The sequence below is a fragment of the Kwoniella pini genome, chromosome 5 (assembly GCF_000512605.2).
Source record: "Kwoniella pini CBS 10737 chromosome 5, complete sequence".
Classification (NCBI taxonomy): Eukaryota; Fungi; Basidiomycota; class Tremellomycetes; order Tremellales; family Cryptococcaceae; genus Kwoniella; species Kwoniella pini.
In genome coordinates, this window is record NC_091720.1 from 738,020 (window position 1) to 755,556 (window position 17,537).

At 40.0% G+C, this 17,537-nt stretch overlaps 6 protein-coding genes across 6 annotated transcripts; 1 reads left to right on the top strand and 5 right to left on the bottom strand.

The window, feature by feature from the left end:
• Positions 1 to 92: 92 nt before the first annotated feature.
• I206_104045 (T-complex protein 1, eta subunit) lies at positions 93 to 2,289 on the bottom strand (the record flags this gene model as incomplete). Its single annotated transcript, XM_019156113.1, has 9 exons — positions 93 to 176; positions 239 to 577; positions 637 to 1,432; positions 1,499 to 1,551; positions 1,606 to 1,699; positions 1,767 to 1,887; positions 1,950 to 2,096; positions 2,178 to 2,202; positions 2,266 to 2,289. 9 exons carry the CDS (start codon positions 2,287 to 2,289, stop codon positions 93 to 95), a joined length of 1,683 nt encoding a protein of 560 aa, XP_019011071.1.
• A 361-nt stretch (positions 2,290 to 2,650) lies between these two features.
• Positions 2,651 to 3,833, top strand: I206_104046 (V-type proton ATPase proteolipid subunit 2; the record flags this gene model as incomplete). Its single annotated transcript, XM_019156112.1, has 11 exons — positions 2,651 to 2,688; positions 2,770 to 2,791; positions 2,856 to 2,932; positions 2,988 to 3,006; positions 3,070 to 3,087; positions 3,145 to 3,154; positions 3,214 to 3,261; positions 3,322 to 3,381; positions 3,444 to 3,499; positions 3,593 to 3,667; positions 3,762 to 3,833. 11 exons carry the CDS (start codon positions 2,651 to 2,653, stop codon positions 3,831 to 3,833), a joined length of 495 nt encoding a protein of 164 aa, XP_019011070.1.
• A 1,033-nt stretch (positions 3,834 to 4,866) lies between these two features.
• On the bottom strand, positions 4,867 to 6,348 carry I206_104047 (uncharacterized protein; the record flags this gene model as incomplete). The annotated part of the gene is made up of 6 exons (XM_019156111.1): positions 4,867 to 4,915; positions 4,995 to 5,135; positions 5,222 to 5,518; positions 5,664 to 6,105; positions 6,179 to 6,252; positions 6,311 to 6,348. The coding sequence occupies 6 exons, from the start codon at positions 6,346 to 6,348 to the stop codon at positions 4,867 to 4,869; spliced, it is 1,041 nt and encodes a 346-aa protein (XP_019011069.1).
• A 413-nt stretch (positions 6,349 to 6,761) lies between these two features.
• Positions 6,762 to 11,534, bottom strand: I206_104048 (uncharacterized protein; the record flags this gene model as incomplete). The annotated part of the gene is made up of 16 exons (XM_070202874.1): positions 6,762 to 6,851; positions 6,912 to 7,263; positions 7,327 to 7,442; positions 7,502 to 7,576; positions 7,647 to 7,806; positions 7,866 to 8,396; positions 8,450 to 8,593; positions 8,657 to 8,750; positions 8,808 to 8,945; positions 9,007 to 9,113; positions 9,174 to 9,227; positions 9,280 to 9,458; positions 9,523 to 10,081; positions 10,135 to 10,175; positions 10,233 to 10,277; positions 10,338 to 11,534. The coding sequence occupies 16 exons, from the start codon at positions 11,532 to 11,534 to the stop codon at positions 6,762 to 6,764; spliced, it is 3,882 nt and encodes a 1,293-aa protein (XP_070058975.1).
• A 2,473-nt stretch (positions 11,535 to 14,007) lies between these two features.
• I206_104049 (uncharacterized protein) lies at positions 14,008 to 15,729 on the bottom strand (the record flags this gene model as incomplete). The annotated part of the gene is made up of 3 exons (XM_019156109.1): positions 14,008 to 14,867; positions 14,948 to 15,089; positions 15,151 to 15,729. 3 exons carry the CDS (start codon positions 15,727 to 15,729, stop codon positions 14,008 to 14,010), a joined length of 1,581 nt encoding a protein of 526 aa, XP_019011067.1.
• Positions 15,730 to 16,284: 555 nt separating this feature from the next.
• On the bottom strand, positions 16,285 to 17,489 carry I206_104050 (uncharacterized protein; the record flags this gene model as incomplete). The annotated part of the gene is made up of 2 exons (XM_019156108.2): positions 16,285 to 16,564; positions 16,660 to 17,489. The coding sequence occupies 2 exons, from the start codon at positions 17,487 to 17,489 to the stop codon at positions 16,285 to 16,287; spliced, it is 1,110 nt and encodes a 369-aa protein (XP_019011066.2).
• Positions 17,490 to 17,537: the final 48 nt, after the last annotated feature.

Genomic DNA, 17,537 nt, shown 5'->3' on the forward strand with positions numbered 1-17,537 from the left:
CAGTATCACGGACACGCAGGAAACAATTTGAGGCGCAGCATTACATTGATCATGCATTTTATGTTAGATACTACTCCTACCTCCAATTGGATTTATCGTCTTGGCATACCTCTTCCTCTACCTCTCATAGCTTGTTGCGCAGCTCCTCTTGGCATAGGCGGTCCAGCCGAAGGTGCCTGGTCAATCCAAAAACACAATGATTAGCTATTTTTACTCCGGGCTACAATACTCAACTCACCTCAGATTGAGGGTTTCTAACAGTTTCATCAACACTCAAAATCAAACAAGCAGCTTCAACCGCACTTGAAAGAGCGTTAGTTTTGACTAATGCAGGCTCCCAAACAAATCTCTTCATGTTATCTTGGACGTTTTCCGAATCGACATCTACACCTGCCCATAAATCTCCTTGAGCATGTCTCATCCTTAATTTGTTGAGAATATCCGTAGCATCTAAACCAGCGTTATCACAGATTTGCCTTGGAATGATTTCAAGCGCTTTGGCAACTGCTCCGACGATCAATTGTTGTTTACCCATTATCGTTCGTGAATGACCTCGAAGGAATTTGGAAATTTCCATCTGAGTGTTATTGCATCAGCAGCTTATATCGCTTAATTGGATGTTTCTTGATCACTCACCTCACATGCACCACCGCCCGCAACCACACTGTTATTTTGGATAGCCCTCTTAACAATCATGATAGAATCATGTAAACTTCTTTCTACTTCAGCAATGAATTGTTCGGCACCACCTCGGAGGATCAAAGTACAAGTTTTGGCTTGAGTACAATCTTGGAATACATTGTATCTCTCTCCACCAATTTGTTTTTCTTCGAAACTTCCACACTGTCCTAGATGATGAGGTTCAATATCTGAACAAGTAGATTGGATTGATCCTCCTACAGCTTGAGTTACTCTTTTGAGATCTCCAGCGGTCACTCGTCCAGCACAGAAGATATCTCTATCCGCGAAATATTGAGTAGCTAAATCTCCAATTGGTAATTTCGACAAAACAACTTTAGCTCCAGTGTCTACTATCGCTTCCAATTTCTTGTAGATTATCGACCACTCAGCATCGACTATAGCTTGATATTCCGATACTTCGTTAACTCTGACTTCTGCGTTATCCTTCTCAGCCTTCAATTCTAATTCAACATTCAAACATAAAATCTTGGGGTCTTTGAATGATTTAGGCTGTTGCTCAAATCCTGCATATGAGAACGTCTTCTTGAATGCCACACCTTTGATCAACTGCGAATCTTGCATACCTCCTCCTGGGACTTTCTTTACACCAATCAGGGATTCATCAAGATCTTTTTGGTCAAGGGAGAGAACGGCGTCAACGACCATATTGGCGAAGAAAGGTGTTTGCGAATGGATGAGTTTGGATGACATTGAAGTACCAGCACACTGAAGAAGGAGTTCGCGGAATTTTCTGTACAAATCGGCGACTGATCAGCCGACAAAACAAAGCTTCACTAGCTGATGAATTCGTTCTTACTCAGGGTCAGACTTGTCTATCGTTATAGCGATATCATTGATTTGTTTGATAGCCTATCAAGTTGATCAGCCTTGATAGGAGAATATCGAACATGTGAGCAAGCTTACCAAGGTCTTAGCCTCCCTCAAACCTTTAATAATGACGTGGGGTCCAACACCTTCCTCGATGAATGGTCTAACTTCTTTCAGTATCTCGGCGGCACTGTGCACACGTACATGTCAGTCTCTATCTTTCACACCAAACCGGCCGGCAATCATCAGTGACTGACAGTAAGGTTACACTGGTAGTACCATCTCCGACTTCGGCATCTTGTGCACGAGCGATATCTACAAGAGTTCTAGCTGCCGGGTGAACGACATCGAGCAATTTCAGAATGGTCGCTCCATCATCTAGTCACACAATTTGTCAATTCTTAAACTGTGTGTAAGCTATGTCTCGGTCCCAAGCTCACTTGATATAGTAGCCAACCCTCTGTCATCCACTATCAATTTGTCCATACCTCTAGGTCCTAGCGTTGTTGCTATAGTTTGAGCCACAGCAAGACATGCTGATATGTTTGATAACAACTGTCCAACTCCTTGAGAGGTATCAGTACCCTCTGTTATGAAATACAAAACGTTAGCGCGTGTACTCAAGGAGATCTAAACATTACACGAGGCCTGGTAGATGCTGAACATACCTCGTAAAAGGACCACGGTCGGTTGCTAAATGAATGATGAAGTCAGTCCGACAAGTCCGTCAACAACCAGGTGAGAAACCCAACATACCATTTGCGGGAGTCTACCTTGCATTATGACTGGTTCTCTCACAGGATAAAACGAGTCAAGGTAGTTTTTGAATGTATAGACAATTCTCAAGTAGATTAGAATGATAATGTTGAATCTCATGGAACTTCTTAACATAATTCTGTAATCTTCGTAAAACGCGTAAAGGGCTTAAGCGTGGTCGATTGAACATGATGTGGATATATTTGATTCCGCCTCTTCGCTTGCCTTATCACTCCCTGGTATACTAGTATACACACAACGTCAGCATCAGGTCAAGCTCCGGTCGCTTTGGCCGTAATTCATCATACAACTGCTTTAATAGTGTATAGATCGTTCTTCACTGCTTGCTATACATTTTCAGCGGTCTTGATAAACTTCGCACACAATGTCAGAACTTTGTCCACCATGGGCGCCATTCTTCGGGTGAGTTGCACCTCTTCTTATACATAATCACCCATCCGCTCAGCACTCGATCGGCATTATCTGACACTTCCCTTTGAATAGTTTTGCAGGTGTAGCTAGCGCTGTACGATTCACTTTATAAAGATCGCTTCGCCTTTGGATCATTTCAACTGATCATAATTCTATAGATGATATTCTCGACTGTTGGAGCCGCTTATGGAACGTCGAAAGCAGGTATCGGAATCGCAGGTTTGGGTACATTTAGGTAAGCTGAAATTCAAGTTCTTCTGCTTGAAGCAAAGCTGACAATTTCAATTCAGACCCGATCTAATTATGAAGGTATGCTCATCCATTCCTCATGCTGGACCTATAGAAGCTTTGCTGATCTAGTCTATAATAAAGTCTTTGATTCCAGTTGTTGTAAGTCGCTCTTCGTTTGGACGGTTTTGTAACAAAGCTGACTTTTTGCCCCTTAAGATGTCCGGTAGTATGTCCATCTTCGTTCCTCTTGATGTAGAATTAGGTGATCTAACAGGGCTTGATCAGTTATTGCTGTATATGGATTAGTCGTTTCAGTATTGATCGCCGGTAACAGTACGCCTTCCCTCGTTTGATAGCTCTGAGGTTCCTTTGTAGCTAATGATCACATTGAAGTTTCACCAACCGAACCCTACTCCCTGTTTGCAGGATTCATTCATCTCGCCGCTGGTCTGGGTACGTACATCTGGGCGTGTGCTAACGCACACCAGTTCTGCTAACATACCATTTCATCGCAGCATGTGGATTTACAGGTTTGGCGGCTGGTTATGCTATTGGTATAGTAGGAGATGCTGTGAGTCCAACTCGCCTTCATACATCTTTGAGTGCTAGATTCTGTCCAGAATCATTCCGTCGCAAATGCTGATTGATCATTTCATCGGCATAGTGTGTCAGGGCATATTTATACGAATCAAAGGTATTCGTCTCTATGGTTTTGATTCTTATTTTCGCCGAAGTCATTGTGAGTATACGCTTATCGACTCAAGTTCAAAAGCCTCATTATTATCGTTCGCTGGAGAAAATGAGCTTCAATGCTGATCATTCCATCACATCAGGGTCTATACGGTCTCATTGTAGCTCTTATTCTCAACACCGCTGTAGGCGAAGCAGTTTGTGGCGCTGCATAATTCCCAGTATACGCCTTTTCATCAACTCACACTTTCATAACATGCATCGCTTTGTCATTCCGCTTCTTCCTTTCTCATGCGAGTCTCACTGATGTAAAAGTAACACGCGTCTCATTCTCTATGGTCCCGAGATATCAAAACTGTTAGGCTGGTTACCTGGCCGGTTAGGAATTACTGAGAGTGTATTTACAACGCTTCAACGAGTAAAATATGGGTGGCACGGATTATAGGGTTTCACATTGACTATTGAATCAGACAATATCCTCTTCTACTATAGTCTGGGTTATGACTATTTTCTTCTTTCCCGTACCACTACTACCGTTGGTTGCAGCTGTATTGGCATTAGTATCTAGTAAGAGCTAATGCATATACTACCAGGACATCAAATCGGTTCAACGAGATAATCGCAAACTCACTTGCGTTAGATGATCCGGAATCGTATCTACAAATGTGACAGCGGGACCTGCGACTATCAAACTAGCATCTTGAGTAATTATATTCGAGCTCAAAGGATTGGACGAATTAGTAATGAAGAGATGAACTAATTATTGGTATTGATATTAACGATTTTCCTTACAAATTTGTATGTTGACTTACTAGCTCCATCTAAATCATCAGGTACTTAACATTCATCAAGAGGTAAATTGATTGATTGATTCAGTAGATCCTCCTAATATCAAATTACAAAATAAATCTTTTTGATATTAGATAGTATTTACCATTCTTCATGACTTTGTAACTAAAGTGATCGTGGAGGTCAAATGGATCACCTTTACTTCACTACCGCCACTTTACTTTCCATTGCGCCAGGTTAGTTGTAGGTAGTCAAATAAATACACTTCATCACAGGCGTCTCTACCCAAAGGTCGTAAAGTAAAATCTATTCGTTCAAGCTCTCACAATATCCGCTAGTCATATTGATAGCTCTGTCTCTCTCTGCTGTAGGCAGAATGAAGAATCTGAAAGGGAAAAGGTGCATAAACGCCATACATGAATCACACCAAACTCATAGCAAATTCTTCCTATGGATACCTTATGCACCTCGTCCTTGTCCGCCTTGACCACCCATGAATTGTTGAGCCCTAACCATGAAAGATGATTAGCCTAACATAGACCATTTCACATATAACACATTGTAACCAGTCTATCAAAGCCACTCACATTTCTCGAAGATTAGGATCATTAGCCAATTGTGACATATCGGGCATACCACCTCCATTTTGCATATTCTCAGCCATACCTCTCAATGCAGGATTTTGCATCAATCTCTCAAGTCCTCCATTGGCCATCATTTGTTGCGCCCTGAAAAATACACAAATCAGCGATTCTCCTTATATGAGCCTAGACCATCTTTAAAGGGTATTGAAAAAAGGGAGAATATTACTTACATAGCCATTAATTGAGGATTTTGCATCATACTAGCCAAGTCAGGCATACCTCCTCCTCCTCCACCTCCGCCACCACCACCACCTAACATAGAAGCTAAAGAACTTAAATCTGGCATTCCTCCTGAACCACCTGAAGGAGGTTCTCTATCAGCTACTGAATTTGAAGAAGATTCTGATAATTTAGATTTAGCAGTTGTTAAAGCTGTTTTCATATTATTATTTGATGGATCAAGTTTAAGTCCATCTTCATAAGCTTGAACCGCTTCTTGGTATGATCCAACTGAGAAATGAGCGTGACTAAGTAAGATACAAGTCAAAAAAATCAGTTTTTAGTTATTTTTACTAAATTTCAAGGATCAAAGAACGATGAGGGAAAGGTGTTTTATATTTCTCTTCCAGAACAATCGTAATCAAATATGAATTTCAAAGAAGCCTAACTTACCCAAGTCTTGAATAAGCTTTTGCGAAATTTGGATCAAGATTTAAAGCTTTTTCAGCATCTTTAATTGCATTTTCATGTTTACCTAATCCACCCCATGCAGCAGCTCTATTTGAATAATAAACTGGATTTTCATATAATTTAATTGCTTCTGTATATTGTTCAATTGCTGAATCATATAATTTTTCAGACATTAATGAATTTCCTTTTACTTTAAATGATTCTGCTTGTTTTTTATCTTCTTCATTAGGTTTTCCATTAATAGGAGTTGGATTTGAAGTTGAATTTGAATTTGAATTTGATGAGATAGGTGAAGAATTTGATTTAGCTTTTGTTTTTAAATATACATCTAATAGTGATAGTAAAGAAGCAGGTGAAATTGAATATGATTTTTTATCTTCTTCTGAATCTGGATCAACACCAAATGATTCTGCTATACATTGAACTAATTCACAGAATATCATTGTCAGATTAATTATACATCTTTTTGAAAGAAAAAAAATAACAATGATACTCACCAGCAACTTCTAACGATTCTTTATCATCTTCTTTAACAGTTCCATCTTGAGCTGAAGTTCTCAAAAAATCGATACTGCCCAACGAATCAAATCAGCTATTCTATTTCTCAGCGAAGTGTCCAGCCGACTTACATGTTATACACCAATTGCTTCTTCTTTGCGTCAGCCATCTTGTTTCTTTTTGGTTAAAATTTAGCTGTATGGAATCGCTTTGTTGCTTAAACAATTAAATCGTATATCAACATTGGACGTGGAATCAACTGGAATTTCAGTACGCATCATCATCATCAATATCATCATACGCGTATAGTGGAGGTAACTGGGTGGCGGTCCGAGCGTGGCATCTACTGTTCGGGTCGTTGACCGGGACCGAACTGTTCAACATTCGAATTCATTCAGACAGGTACAGTATGCATGTCATATATTAATATACAACAAAATTCAACGTGTATATGTATGTAAGTGTAGTGTTATGAGAAATTCTCTACTATTTCACTGCATTTACGGAGCAAATGGTTATAAAAACCAATTAATTCACCTTGTGGTATATGGCCCCCGGCGTCCAATCTGGCTTCGACTCAGATCATTCAGCAGTTGTCGCTGTGGAATCAGAAGTGAAAGCAGCGGAATCCTTCTCGTTTTGCATTCTAATACCAAACATGTTGGCCCAGAACTGCACTCATACACCTGTTTTTAGCTTGACAACCCTATCGATTGGCAGAAAAAGACTTACCTGAGACAAAGCTAATGGTTCAGGTCCATTGAAATCTCCACCTAATTGTCCTACAAGATGATCCGTCGGGTAATTATTGACGACCATTCCGCCTAAGCCTGCGTTACCAGGTTGTTCAGGTCTTTGACTATCACCATACAGCATTGTATGAGGATTATGTGCCAATCCGGTGATAGACTCGGGGAACAAGGTGTTTGGTCCTGGATTATTCCGTGAGGAAGGTGGTAGAGTAACGGGTGGGAATGCCTGTATCTGGGACAGAGGAGTTCCGAATGACGATGTCGGATCATACGTGATATTGACATGAGGTGTCAAGCTTCGAGCGGGAGTATTACGCTGGTTGGTAGCAGCTCTACACGAATGAGAAATGCACACTTGTCAGACGAAACCAAAGGTAAAAGGGGACAAAACTTACGTGACGAGTTTTTCGAGTTGTACTAACCCTTCGCACAGATCAGCTTGAACAGGATGCGTGGCATTCCAAGTCGACAGTCTGTCTTCAAATATTCTGATTCCACCTCGCAGATCACTCTGTAACCAAAACATCATCAGTCTTGCTCTGAACATTTCACCTTGTAGCAAGTACTCACCAAGCACTTCTCGGCGAGCGGCGATCCAGGCTGTCGGATAGCCAAGAATGCACAGACAGCACCAGCTTGAAACGCCTAAAGAATTTTGCACAATCAGCTTTGATATCGGGAGCTCACGATTGAGCTGATGATAATCCAAGCTTACCCTATATGACATGGTCCAGAAAGACCAAGAGATTGTACTCTTGGTATCGGCCATTGACTTGTATGTTCTGAGCATGAGGTGTGCAGCCTGAGTGCATAGTTCGGTCGATTCGGGATATGCCGTTGGATCTAATCTGAGGTAGGGTCGATGAAGGACCATCCTGTATACCAATAAATGTTTAACAAAGGATATCTCACGGAAAGATCCTTGCGTACTCACACTATGGTCCAGGTTTTGATACTAAGAATGAGGGTTTGATTTAATTGTTTCCTCGATCTTGAATTTATAAGATATTCCGGTGTATCGTTCTCGCTGAACCGAATTCCACTCGGTAAGAGGGAATACCATTGACTGATATCGTTTGCTAAACGCACAGCATCTTGATACGTATGATCTGTATTTTGCTCGTCGTCTTGATAGTTCATAAATCTGGCTTTAGTGTCATCTTTCTGAGGTGGTGAAAACCATCCATATATACTCGATCTGCTAAATCGGCGGTCTACTGTGAATATTCTATCAAGCAGTTCGAAAGATGGAATTGTTAATTGATAATACGCAGCGTGAAACGTTTGCTCTGTAGTTTCGTTCGACAATACGTTTGAGGGCGGAAGGAGCTGTTGAGCACTTCCTGGGATATCTGAAAGATTCGCATCCGGTCGATCTTGCGGTAATCTCGTGGTGTAATAGCTTATTGTGCTTGGTCGACCGAAGAATACACATAGCATACAATCAAATCCTGCAATTGACCACCTGATCCAGACAAATCAGCGCAGACCCACACTGTGAATGACAATGAGACATACCAAACCCGACGTCGCACTTCGGCGTCACGCATGGAAATTTTTGGATCGAGGTTTAGCGGATCTTTGTGAAGACCAAGCGCTATCGCTTGCTTGACCAGGGTTCCACCAGAAGTCCATGCATCTGCTGCACGCTCACTCGCTAGGCTGTGAAGGGTTCCGCATACTTCAATCAGCTGAAGACGAACACTAAAAGTGCCCTATACTCACAGATAAACCATTTGCAAAAGTTGCGCTTGAATAGTGCGCATGGTGGGATTGGCAAGGTATGCACACAGCCGTAAAGCATGGAAGGAGGCAGACACTGCAATCAAAGTAGTGTCAGCGACTTGAATCTCACGTATGATGTTAAATGACGTACGGTATAGTTCGCTTTGCAGCCGACTTGATGTCAAATCCTTGTAAGCCGTCAAAGATGGTTTACGAGCTGGCAGGTCTTTTACTCTTGCGGGGTCAGGTTGACCGAACAACTCTTGGCTAGTCGCTCGTATGACGCAACCTGCATCCGATAAGGAGTGTCAGCCGTTCTGCGTATCCCTCAAAACGGGGAAGTCAATTACCCAAAGCACAGATGATAAGGTACAACGACAGGGAAGCTAGAGGTACATTCATCTTGTCTTTAGTCGACATGGCGAAGAACGCCGAATATTCAGCGTGCATCGACGGCCTATACATATCCTCAGCTATTTATTTTTTGGAGCACAAGCAGAAAAGCTCCTTTACTTACGTGTGGAAAGGATTGACATAAACGCCATGTTCTTCCTCCCAAGCTTTCCATAACCTGCCACATCCGTCAGCTACATGTTGACATGGCATAAACACAAATAACTTACCATTGAGCTTGTTGTGAGTTTGGCAACAAACCGATAATCTCTGCACTGAAATTTTCGTGACTCCATATGGTTGTGAAAGGATAGGTCTTGCGCAAATCAGGAAACACTCCTGTGAAAGCAATGTCTTCGGGAACGGACAGTAATTGCCCATCGCCTTTATCTTTCGCCAATTCTCCCAACTAAATGATAATAACAAAAATTAGCGATCTCATACCGCTATAGGAGCGATGAGGAATGATTTACCCTTCGCAGCATTGATTTGCCGGTGGAAGCACCCAAGTAAACTTTTCTCCCTGTGATATCCGATGATATCTCTTCTCCAGGGAGTAAGTACGTCTGATACGGTTCTGATTTGTAGTCACTTTGATGTCCAGCTGGATCTTCTTTGAGAGATGACGAGTCTATACTGGAGTTTATGCTTCCTTTAGTCTCACGTTGAGCAACAAAAGGCTGGTATTCGGGTCGAGGAGAACGAGCAGAGATGATAGTTTGAGGTGCCCATACAGGAGGGTCTGGAGCAATAACTCTGCTTCCGGCTGCGGCTGCTGCATTTTCTACATCTTTTGCTTCATCAAGTTTGAACCTCGCGAACCTATCCACTATGACTCTTCTCTTCTTGTCTTCACCAGCGCTCTCCTCAGCGGAGTTGTTACCTGTTGCGGTTGTTGAAGAACCAATCATCGCGTTTGACTGCTGAGTTTGTGGTCTTGCAGCTGGTTTTTGACGCAGCTCTCGAACCACCTGTTCTAATTCTGCTATCCGCCGGCGAAGTCTTTCACTTTCGATTACGTCCGGATCATTCCTAATTAAGTATGTCAATGCAATTACACGCCGTAGCCCAAAATGACGACTTACATATTTCGTTGTTCGTCAATCTCATATACACATGTACCGGTCTATGACAATCAGCTCATGAGCGCAAGCGGGCGATAATGCTAAGCAGAGCTGCTCACCAGACCTAAAGATGTACATCTTGAGCAAGGTCTCTTCCGATCGCACTGAATATAAATCCACATATCAGTCTGGCTTAGTGGACGCAGGCCAAGAATGTTTCTTACCCTTCTCTTGTGATTATGACATGGCACACAACTTCGTATAGTCCTGTTTCTTTTTCTCTTCCTGTGATCCATTTTCTCGTCATCTTCGCCACCTTGATTGTGTTCTGCGTCTTCGGGACCTTCGTTGATTGCTGGCGGCTGAGTGAAATCTTTCGTCGAAACTAGGGGTTGAAGGCTTCTGTCCTTTCCAGCTATGGATCCTTTGTCAGCCGTTGTAGGTCGAGAAGATATATCATCTCCATCATCTACACTCGGTCGATGGGTAGATTTGATTTGGGCTTCGTCATCCGTCGTTTTTGATCCGAACGTACTTGCTCGCGATCTTTTACGTTTCTGCGTGTTTAGCGGAGTGGAAGACGATTGAGCCGGAGGTGCTAGAGGCTGCTGCTGCTGTTGCTGATGTCGTTGTTGAGATATAGGTTGCCAGGCTTGAAAATTTGTCAGGGAAGCTGAGGCCGAGGGATTAGTTGTAGCTTGTACGGGTGAAGTTTGAACTAATCCGGTAAGAGAATGGATGTAGGATTGAAGATTAGGATTCTTAGTATCAGCGTCGGTTGAGGTACCGCTAATCATCTGATTTGGTCCAGAAGGGGCACCCATCATTGGTCGATTGGAGAAGAGGGGATTTGGATCCTCCTTGTTCTCTATATCAGGCATTGATTCCCTTCGTCTGGAAGACGAGCTAATAGCTGGGTCATAAGTTGCAGTATTTCCGCCATATTGCCATGGTTGCATTTCGCTATTACTGGCCGAAGGAGTGTACGAAGGGGGATGAGGTAAAAAATCGTATCGATGTGGTGCAATAGGTGATGATAAAGGTTGCATTGTCTCCGAATAACCATGAGAAGATGATCGATAGTGGGGGTCGTTATAGGGATTAAATTGAGACGATGGTTGTGGGCGGGACGGCATTATAAGGGGTTGCAGGGTTTGTAGGGGCTGAGATGAAGATGCGAATGACGAGAAATGTTGATACTGTTGTGGCAAAGTAGCTTGAGTACTTTGAGGGAAATTTCTATGTTCATTATGTTCAATATTTCGACTTATCCCATCATCACCTCGTTCTCTATCACCTGTTCTACTGGTCAATCCTGTATCTCCGACATTGGAATTGTAACTCAAAGGTGGATGGGGAGGACGAGTAGTCGAGCTTCTTCGATCCGGCGGAACGATAGTACGATAAGGTGAATTATTCATTGAAGATAATTCGTTGACAGTATCGTACCTTAGCCAATTTGTTTTCTCCGCTATCTAAATGATCTTGAGGTTGATGGATCTGTGTGAATGAGAGATCGATACCATGAAGTTCACAGAAGATGATGACCGCCTCTCGTATCAGTACGCTGATGTGGTATGAATTGCAAAATTCAGATCTTTTCTGTGAATTGCAGATTGATGAAGTATATGAGAAGGCTATTATGTCAGATGTTTCAAAACCAATATCTACTAATATTGAGGAGCCCAAGGGTGTATTCCGATTTCTATTTCATCGGGAAAAAAGGGAGTGTGGGTGAAACAAACTGATGACGGTATCTAACCAGGTGTACTATAGTCTTGAAAAGAGTACGCAATTTGTGGATCTTAGGAACGGGCAGGAGGAACAGACCAAATGAAAGAGAGGGTGAGGGGTTTGATGATTGTTGGTAAATGTTTAAACATGAATTTTTTGTCCCTGAGCAGAGAACAATTCTATGGAAATGATATATCGGATCGTCTATTAAAAGAAATCATCAGATCTTCTCTCGTTCAAATCCGAAATGATCAGGATGCTAATTGTTCTCCTCTTACCCTTATATTCAAGTGGAGAAATTACGCAATTAAAAATATAACTAATAAAGATAGACCTCGATACTCACATGATAGAGGTTAAATTAATCAATCCTGAGATATATTTCTAGTTGCGTTGGTGAAAAACCAATCTCGTGTCGAAGATTACTGGAATCAATTGTGCGGTCGACTTTTCGTTTGTGCTTTGATGACAATTCAGTCAAGTATCTTGAGGCGGCGGGATTGTGATTCTGAACAATCGATCGACGTCACTTTGGATATTGGTCGTATCAACTTTCAATCGTCGTAATCGTAGTCGTACACAGATGATCTATCTCCTGGTTTTATATCTTCATGAATTCACCAAATGGACTCCACCTTGTCGGGGGTATGAGAACGCACGTAATATGTGAATTTTTCTTCCGCGGTAAGAGATTAGGTCCTTTCCGTAAAATCACAGCTTCTTTCCGCCAAGCGCAAAATGGGCGATAGGAATTTCAATTATGACCTATACTCATATTCTTGTAAAACACCGGTTTATCAAGAGTTGTCTGCTGTGAGGATTAACTTCCCCTAAATAATGAATGACCTGGTGATTCGAGTATTTTTACCAAATTCAACACAAAACCTTTACGTCATTTTTGTGATTCGGATCTGTAAAGTCAGTTTTACTCGATTACGATAATATCCTTCCTGTGATCAAATTGAATTTGAAAAGCTTTTTGTAAGAAGGATTTCGGGTCAGAAGATTTTTTAAGGTTGATTTGAATATCGAGAACGGAAAGGAAGTACGAAGCTCTTTGTTGATGGGGCAAAAACAGGATGATCAGAGAACACAGGTAATGTGCCTGTAGTAGTGATGGTAAGGAAATTAAACGTGCCTCAGGAGTTGTAGCCTGATCACAACAATTTATCTACCCTGTGATCATTTAGAACTGACTTTTGGGAGAAATCGATATTCAGCCGATCAAAGATCTGATTTCGGGTAAGAAAAGGAAAAATAAATAATGAAACAACTTCTTACTTCCCCATCAGGAAAATCATGATTTCGTGGGAATCAATAATTTATTCCTTTGGAGGGTTTGCCGCGATTTAAAATGAAATGTACGCTGAGAACTACTACTAACGTGTAGGATCTACGGAAGATATTCGGGAGTGTAATGTAGAATATTTGGAAGCTAAATAAATTTTGTACTGTACCTACCTATATTACGGTATATCCTAATGACGTTCAGTTTGTCACCTGTTCATCTGTTTACCCTTCTTATCAATTTCATCATTCGCAAAACATGAATTTCCTCATTGTGTTCATGTCAGATCAAATCGCAAATGCATGATACGATAACAATATTGCAGTCCCATTGAGGGAGTGATTTTTGAGATTGCACTTGCTTCAAGAACGATAGAAACAAATCGACAATAGAAAAAGATTTGATCTGAGGTTTTAATTGAGAACCCTTTTCAGGGAATTAAGGATATGGAATCATCCCAGACTTTCGGTCTCACATGTGATAACTTTTACCGTAACTCGCTGTGAGATTTTACCAAGTAAAACGCGGGTTCAGATCATCAGGGTTCAAGGAAGACATTCTGCGTTTTCATTTGAGAATTTTATGGGCTGATTGGCACGGAAGCCCAGATGCGATTATGATGATCTGCACGGCTCTATACTAGAATTGCATGATCGACATGAGCCTGAAAACAGGTCGCGATGGTGCTATTTCCAAAGGGAGTGAATTATACCATGGATGAAGAGAATACTTATGATAGGGCATACATTGTTTGTCATCAAATATGAAGTAATATACAACAAAGTTACTTGTGCTAAAAGATACAACGATTTGGCAAAAAACACAAACGATCTCGATTAAATATCAATCTTTCACTTATTTCTCAAGCATACCTAATTCATTTGATGATTTAAACCAAATACACCTTCCATCGTATGATCGCCCACTCCTCCATGGCCTGTACCCATTCCAACAACATCTAAGAGACTTTGTCCATCTTGGATATTCCATTGTGAAAAATCATTCTCCTCATGATGATGTTGATGTTGATGTTGAGCTTGATCTACACCATTTCCAGTATTATTAACTTGTAAAGCATGATGAAGTCCATTAGTCATATTTTCAACATCGGCGTTCATTATTAATCTCATTTGTTCTTGTACTTTTGCCATATCTTCATTTTGATCACCATAGTGATTTTGACTTATATCAAGTTGTTGATGATGAATGTTATTATCATCTTCGTCATCATCATCTTCATCATCATCTTCAGTTGCACTAGTATTTCTTTCATAAGTCCTCAATAATTCGTTGAATTCTTTTCGATTCTTCTTTAATCTCATTTCTCTAACAAGATATCCAGGAAATTTTCTAGGTCTACCTTTTTGTCTTTTTATACCTAACGATCGTTCATGTCTTCTTAATTCGTAATCAGCTTGTTCTTCCGGATTCCTTTCTTTCGGCGGACGTCCTTTAGGTTTAGGTGCTGGTCCAGGTGGTTTAGGTGGTTTAGGCAAAGGTACAGCTTTATGTTTGTTTTTTGATCCCTTTGGTCTACCTCTTCCTCTTTTACTAGCATATTCCTCAAGAGTAGAGGATACCTGCACGCCGTTCGGATGAGGACCCGCCGTGGAGTTGAGATACGTCCCGGGATGTTGAGAGCTAGATGGCTCGGAGATAAGACTGCTTTCAGTGCCGGCATTCATGAAATTGCCGTTAGAAGAGTTAGGTTCTGTTGCGGGGAAGAGGGAATCTACCAAGAATAACAAATATGTTAGTTCCGTCTCTAATCACATACCGGCAGATCGATAAGAGGAGCGCAGAATCACTCACTAAAGCTAGCCTGAGTAAGGTCTTCCAATGTAGTCTGTAAACTTCGTTGTAACCTTTCCCTCTCTTCAGCGTCCGTCAGATGGGCACCGATTGCAGCGGAGGCTTGGGCTTGTGAGAGACCTTGGCCGTTAACTTGTGACGACTGAGCCAGAAGCGATTTTTTTCAATACTTAGACTGGATCTGACATACAAGGCTAACTTACCTGCTGAGCGTTAGTCAAACTATTAACTATCTCCCTCAACGTCGGATCTATTTCCACATCCAAATTCACATCTACATTTCCATCTTGAGCATGACCCTGTTGATGACCTGAACTTTGCAATTGAACAGAATTTTGTTGAATCTGTTCAACATTATTATTTATTGTAGTAGGATGAGGTTGAGGTGGAGATGGTTGTAAATCAAGTTTTATTTTACCTTTATTTACATCTTCAACAACTTGAGCAATTTCAAATAAAATAGGATCAATAGGTGTTGGTTGTCCATGTCCATTAATACCAAATCCTTCAAATGTATTATTATTTAAACCTAAATTTGAAAAATCTGTACCATCTGGAAATATTGGATCAATAAAAGTATGATCAATATTAAAATTAATATCAATACCTTGTTCATGTGCATGTGCAACAGCTTGTACTTGTGCTGCTAATGCAAATAAAGAAGGATCAAGTGTAGATGTATTATTTTCATCTAATCTTGTAAAGAAATCAGGTTGAATTATAGTATCATTCATATTTTGATGTTGATGTTGAATGGCATCATCTTGGTCTATTGTTGACATTTTGACCGTAACCCAAATTGGAATTCAGTCGTTGCTATATCATCGGTGTTATTATTGTTTGTCGAATTGATTCAAGCTATATAAACTTGTATATGGACATATATTGTCAATGTAAGTGAATAATATCAAGTGGACGTGATAAGTGGAGGATGTTTTGGAGAAAAGAATGAAAATGTAATTATAAAAAATAAACATCCTTAATATGTTATCTATTTATCAATTGATTACTAGTATATTGTCTAAGGGTAACATGGGGTAGACTATATCATATCGCCGTATTTCCGATAGAGTATATTGCGCACGTGGCACATTGAGCGCGACTGCTATTTTTATCAAACCGTTGAGATGAAGTATTTGCTTTCTGAGTATGCGCTTCATGTAGATGTCGATCGCCTAGGCATGATACATTGATTGATATCTGTGATATTGTCCACATTAATATACTTATTTACTAATGCTATCTACCAAAAAGTATGTGTTATACACAGAGAAATAATAAAAATACAACTAAGATATCCTACATTTATTCCAGTACGATCATATCCGGACAAAATTCTATATCCAGATCAATGAGAACACTGATAATAACACCCCTAAGAACCATCCTAGTGGACACAAAAATAACGAATTGACAGATGCTGATCTTGTAGATGTATTAGATAAAGCTACTGCACTTAAATTGACGAAAGAAGCTCCGCAAGCATCATTAACCCTACTCATAGCTTGTTTAACTAATGTAGAATTTAACGTTGGCGTAGTAGAAGTGAATTCCGAATAAGTATTTAAAATTGAACGTGAACATGAAGAACAAGTAGGTATAGATTTATCAGGTAGACTAAATTAACAATTCGAAAAAAAAAGGAGGAAAAACATATTAGTAAATTTTTTTGAATTAATTGTATAATGATTTACTAAAAGTGCTCAACTTACGGTATACCACTTGGTAAATTCCATAAATAAGCATCATCTGGTCTTTTACTTTTAACATTTTCTAAATAACAATAAATTCCTGTTTCTTCATTAATTAAATTTGAAATTTTTTTAATTAATTTATAATTTCCTAAAGAATTTTTAGTTTGTTTTATAACTTGATTTTTATTTTGATTTAAATCTATTCCACAATTTTTATTTGAATTTAAATTATCTTCAATAATTTTAATATAATTTTCACATCTTTCTGAATTATTATTATTAGAAGTATATGATATTAAATTATTAATATTTGTAAAATTATTTAACTGAATAGAATTTGATAATAATGTTGAATAAGATGTTGAAGTTGTAAGTAATAATGAAAAAGGTAAACAATCATAAATGAATTCTTCTGTTGATAATAATGTTGTTAAATATATCATACATCCATTTGTTAAACTATTTGATATTGATAAATCTAATGGCATAGGTATAGGTTTTGATGGTGTTGTAATAGGTGTCAAAGGTGGTAAAGGAAGTGAGGAAGAAGATGATGATGATGAATTTGTGCTTGTTGTATTTGTGTTTGGAATTGTAATTGTTGAGTTTGTTGAATCCGCCCTTACTGACATATTTTCATTTGAGCTACTATCTGATCTTGAAACTAGCACATCATCGTCATGAGTAGGTATATCAACCACCAACGAAATTGGTATGTCGACCTCTTCTAAGTGTATCCGCTTTGCAGGGTCATTATTTCTATGTCTCGACCTTATACCGTGATTATGAGCTGAAGCATTAGACATCATTAATCCGAGGACTAATGACAAGACGAATTGGGTCTTCATCTTTCGGAAAGCGATATCAAATATTCCTTGGAATGAGGGGTACTTTCG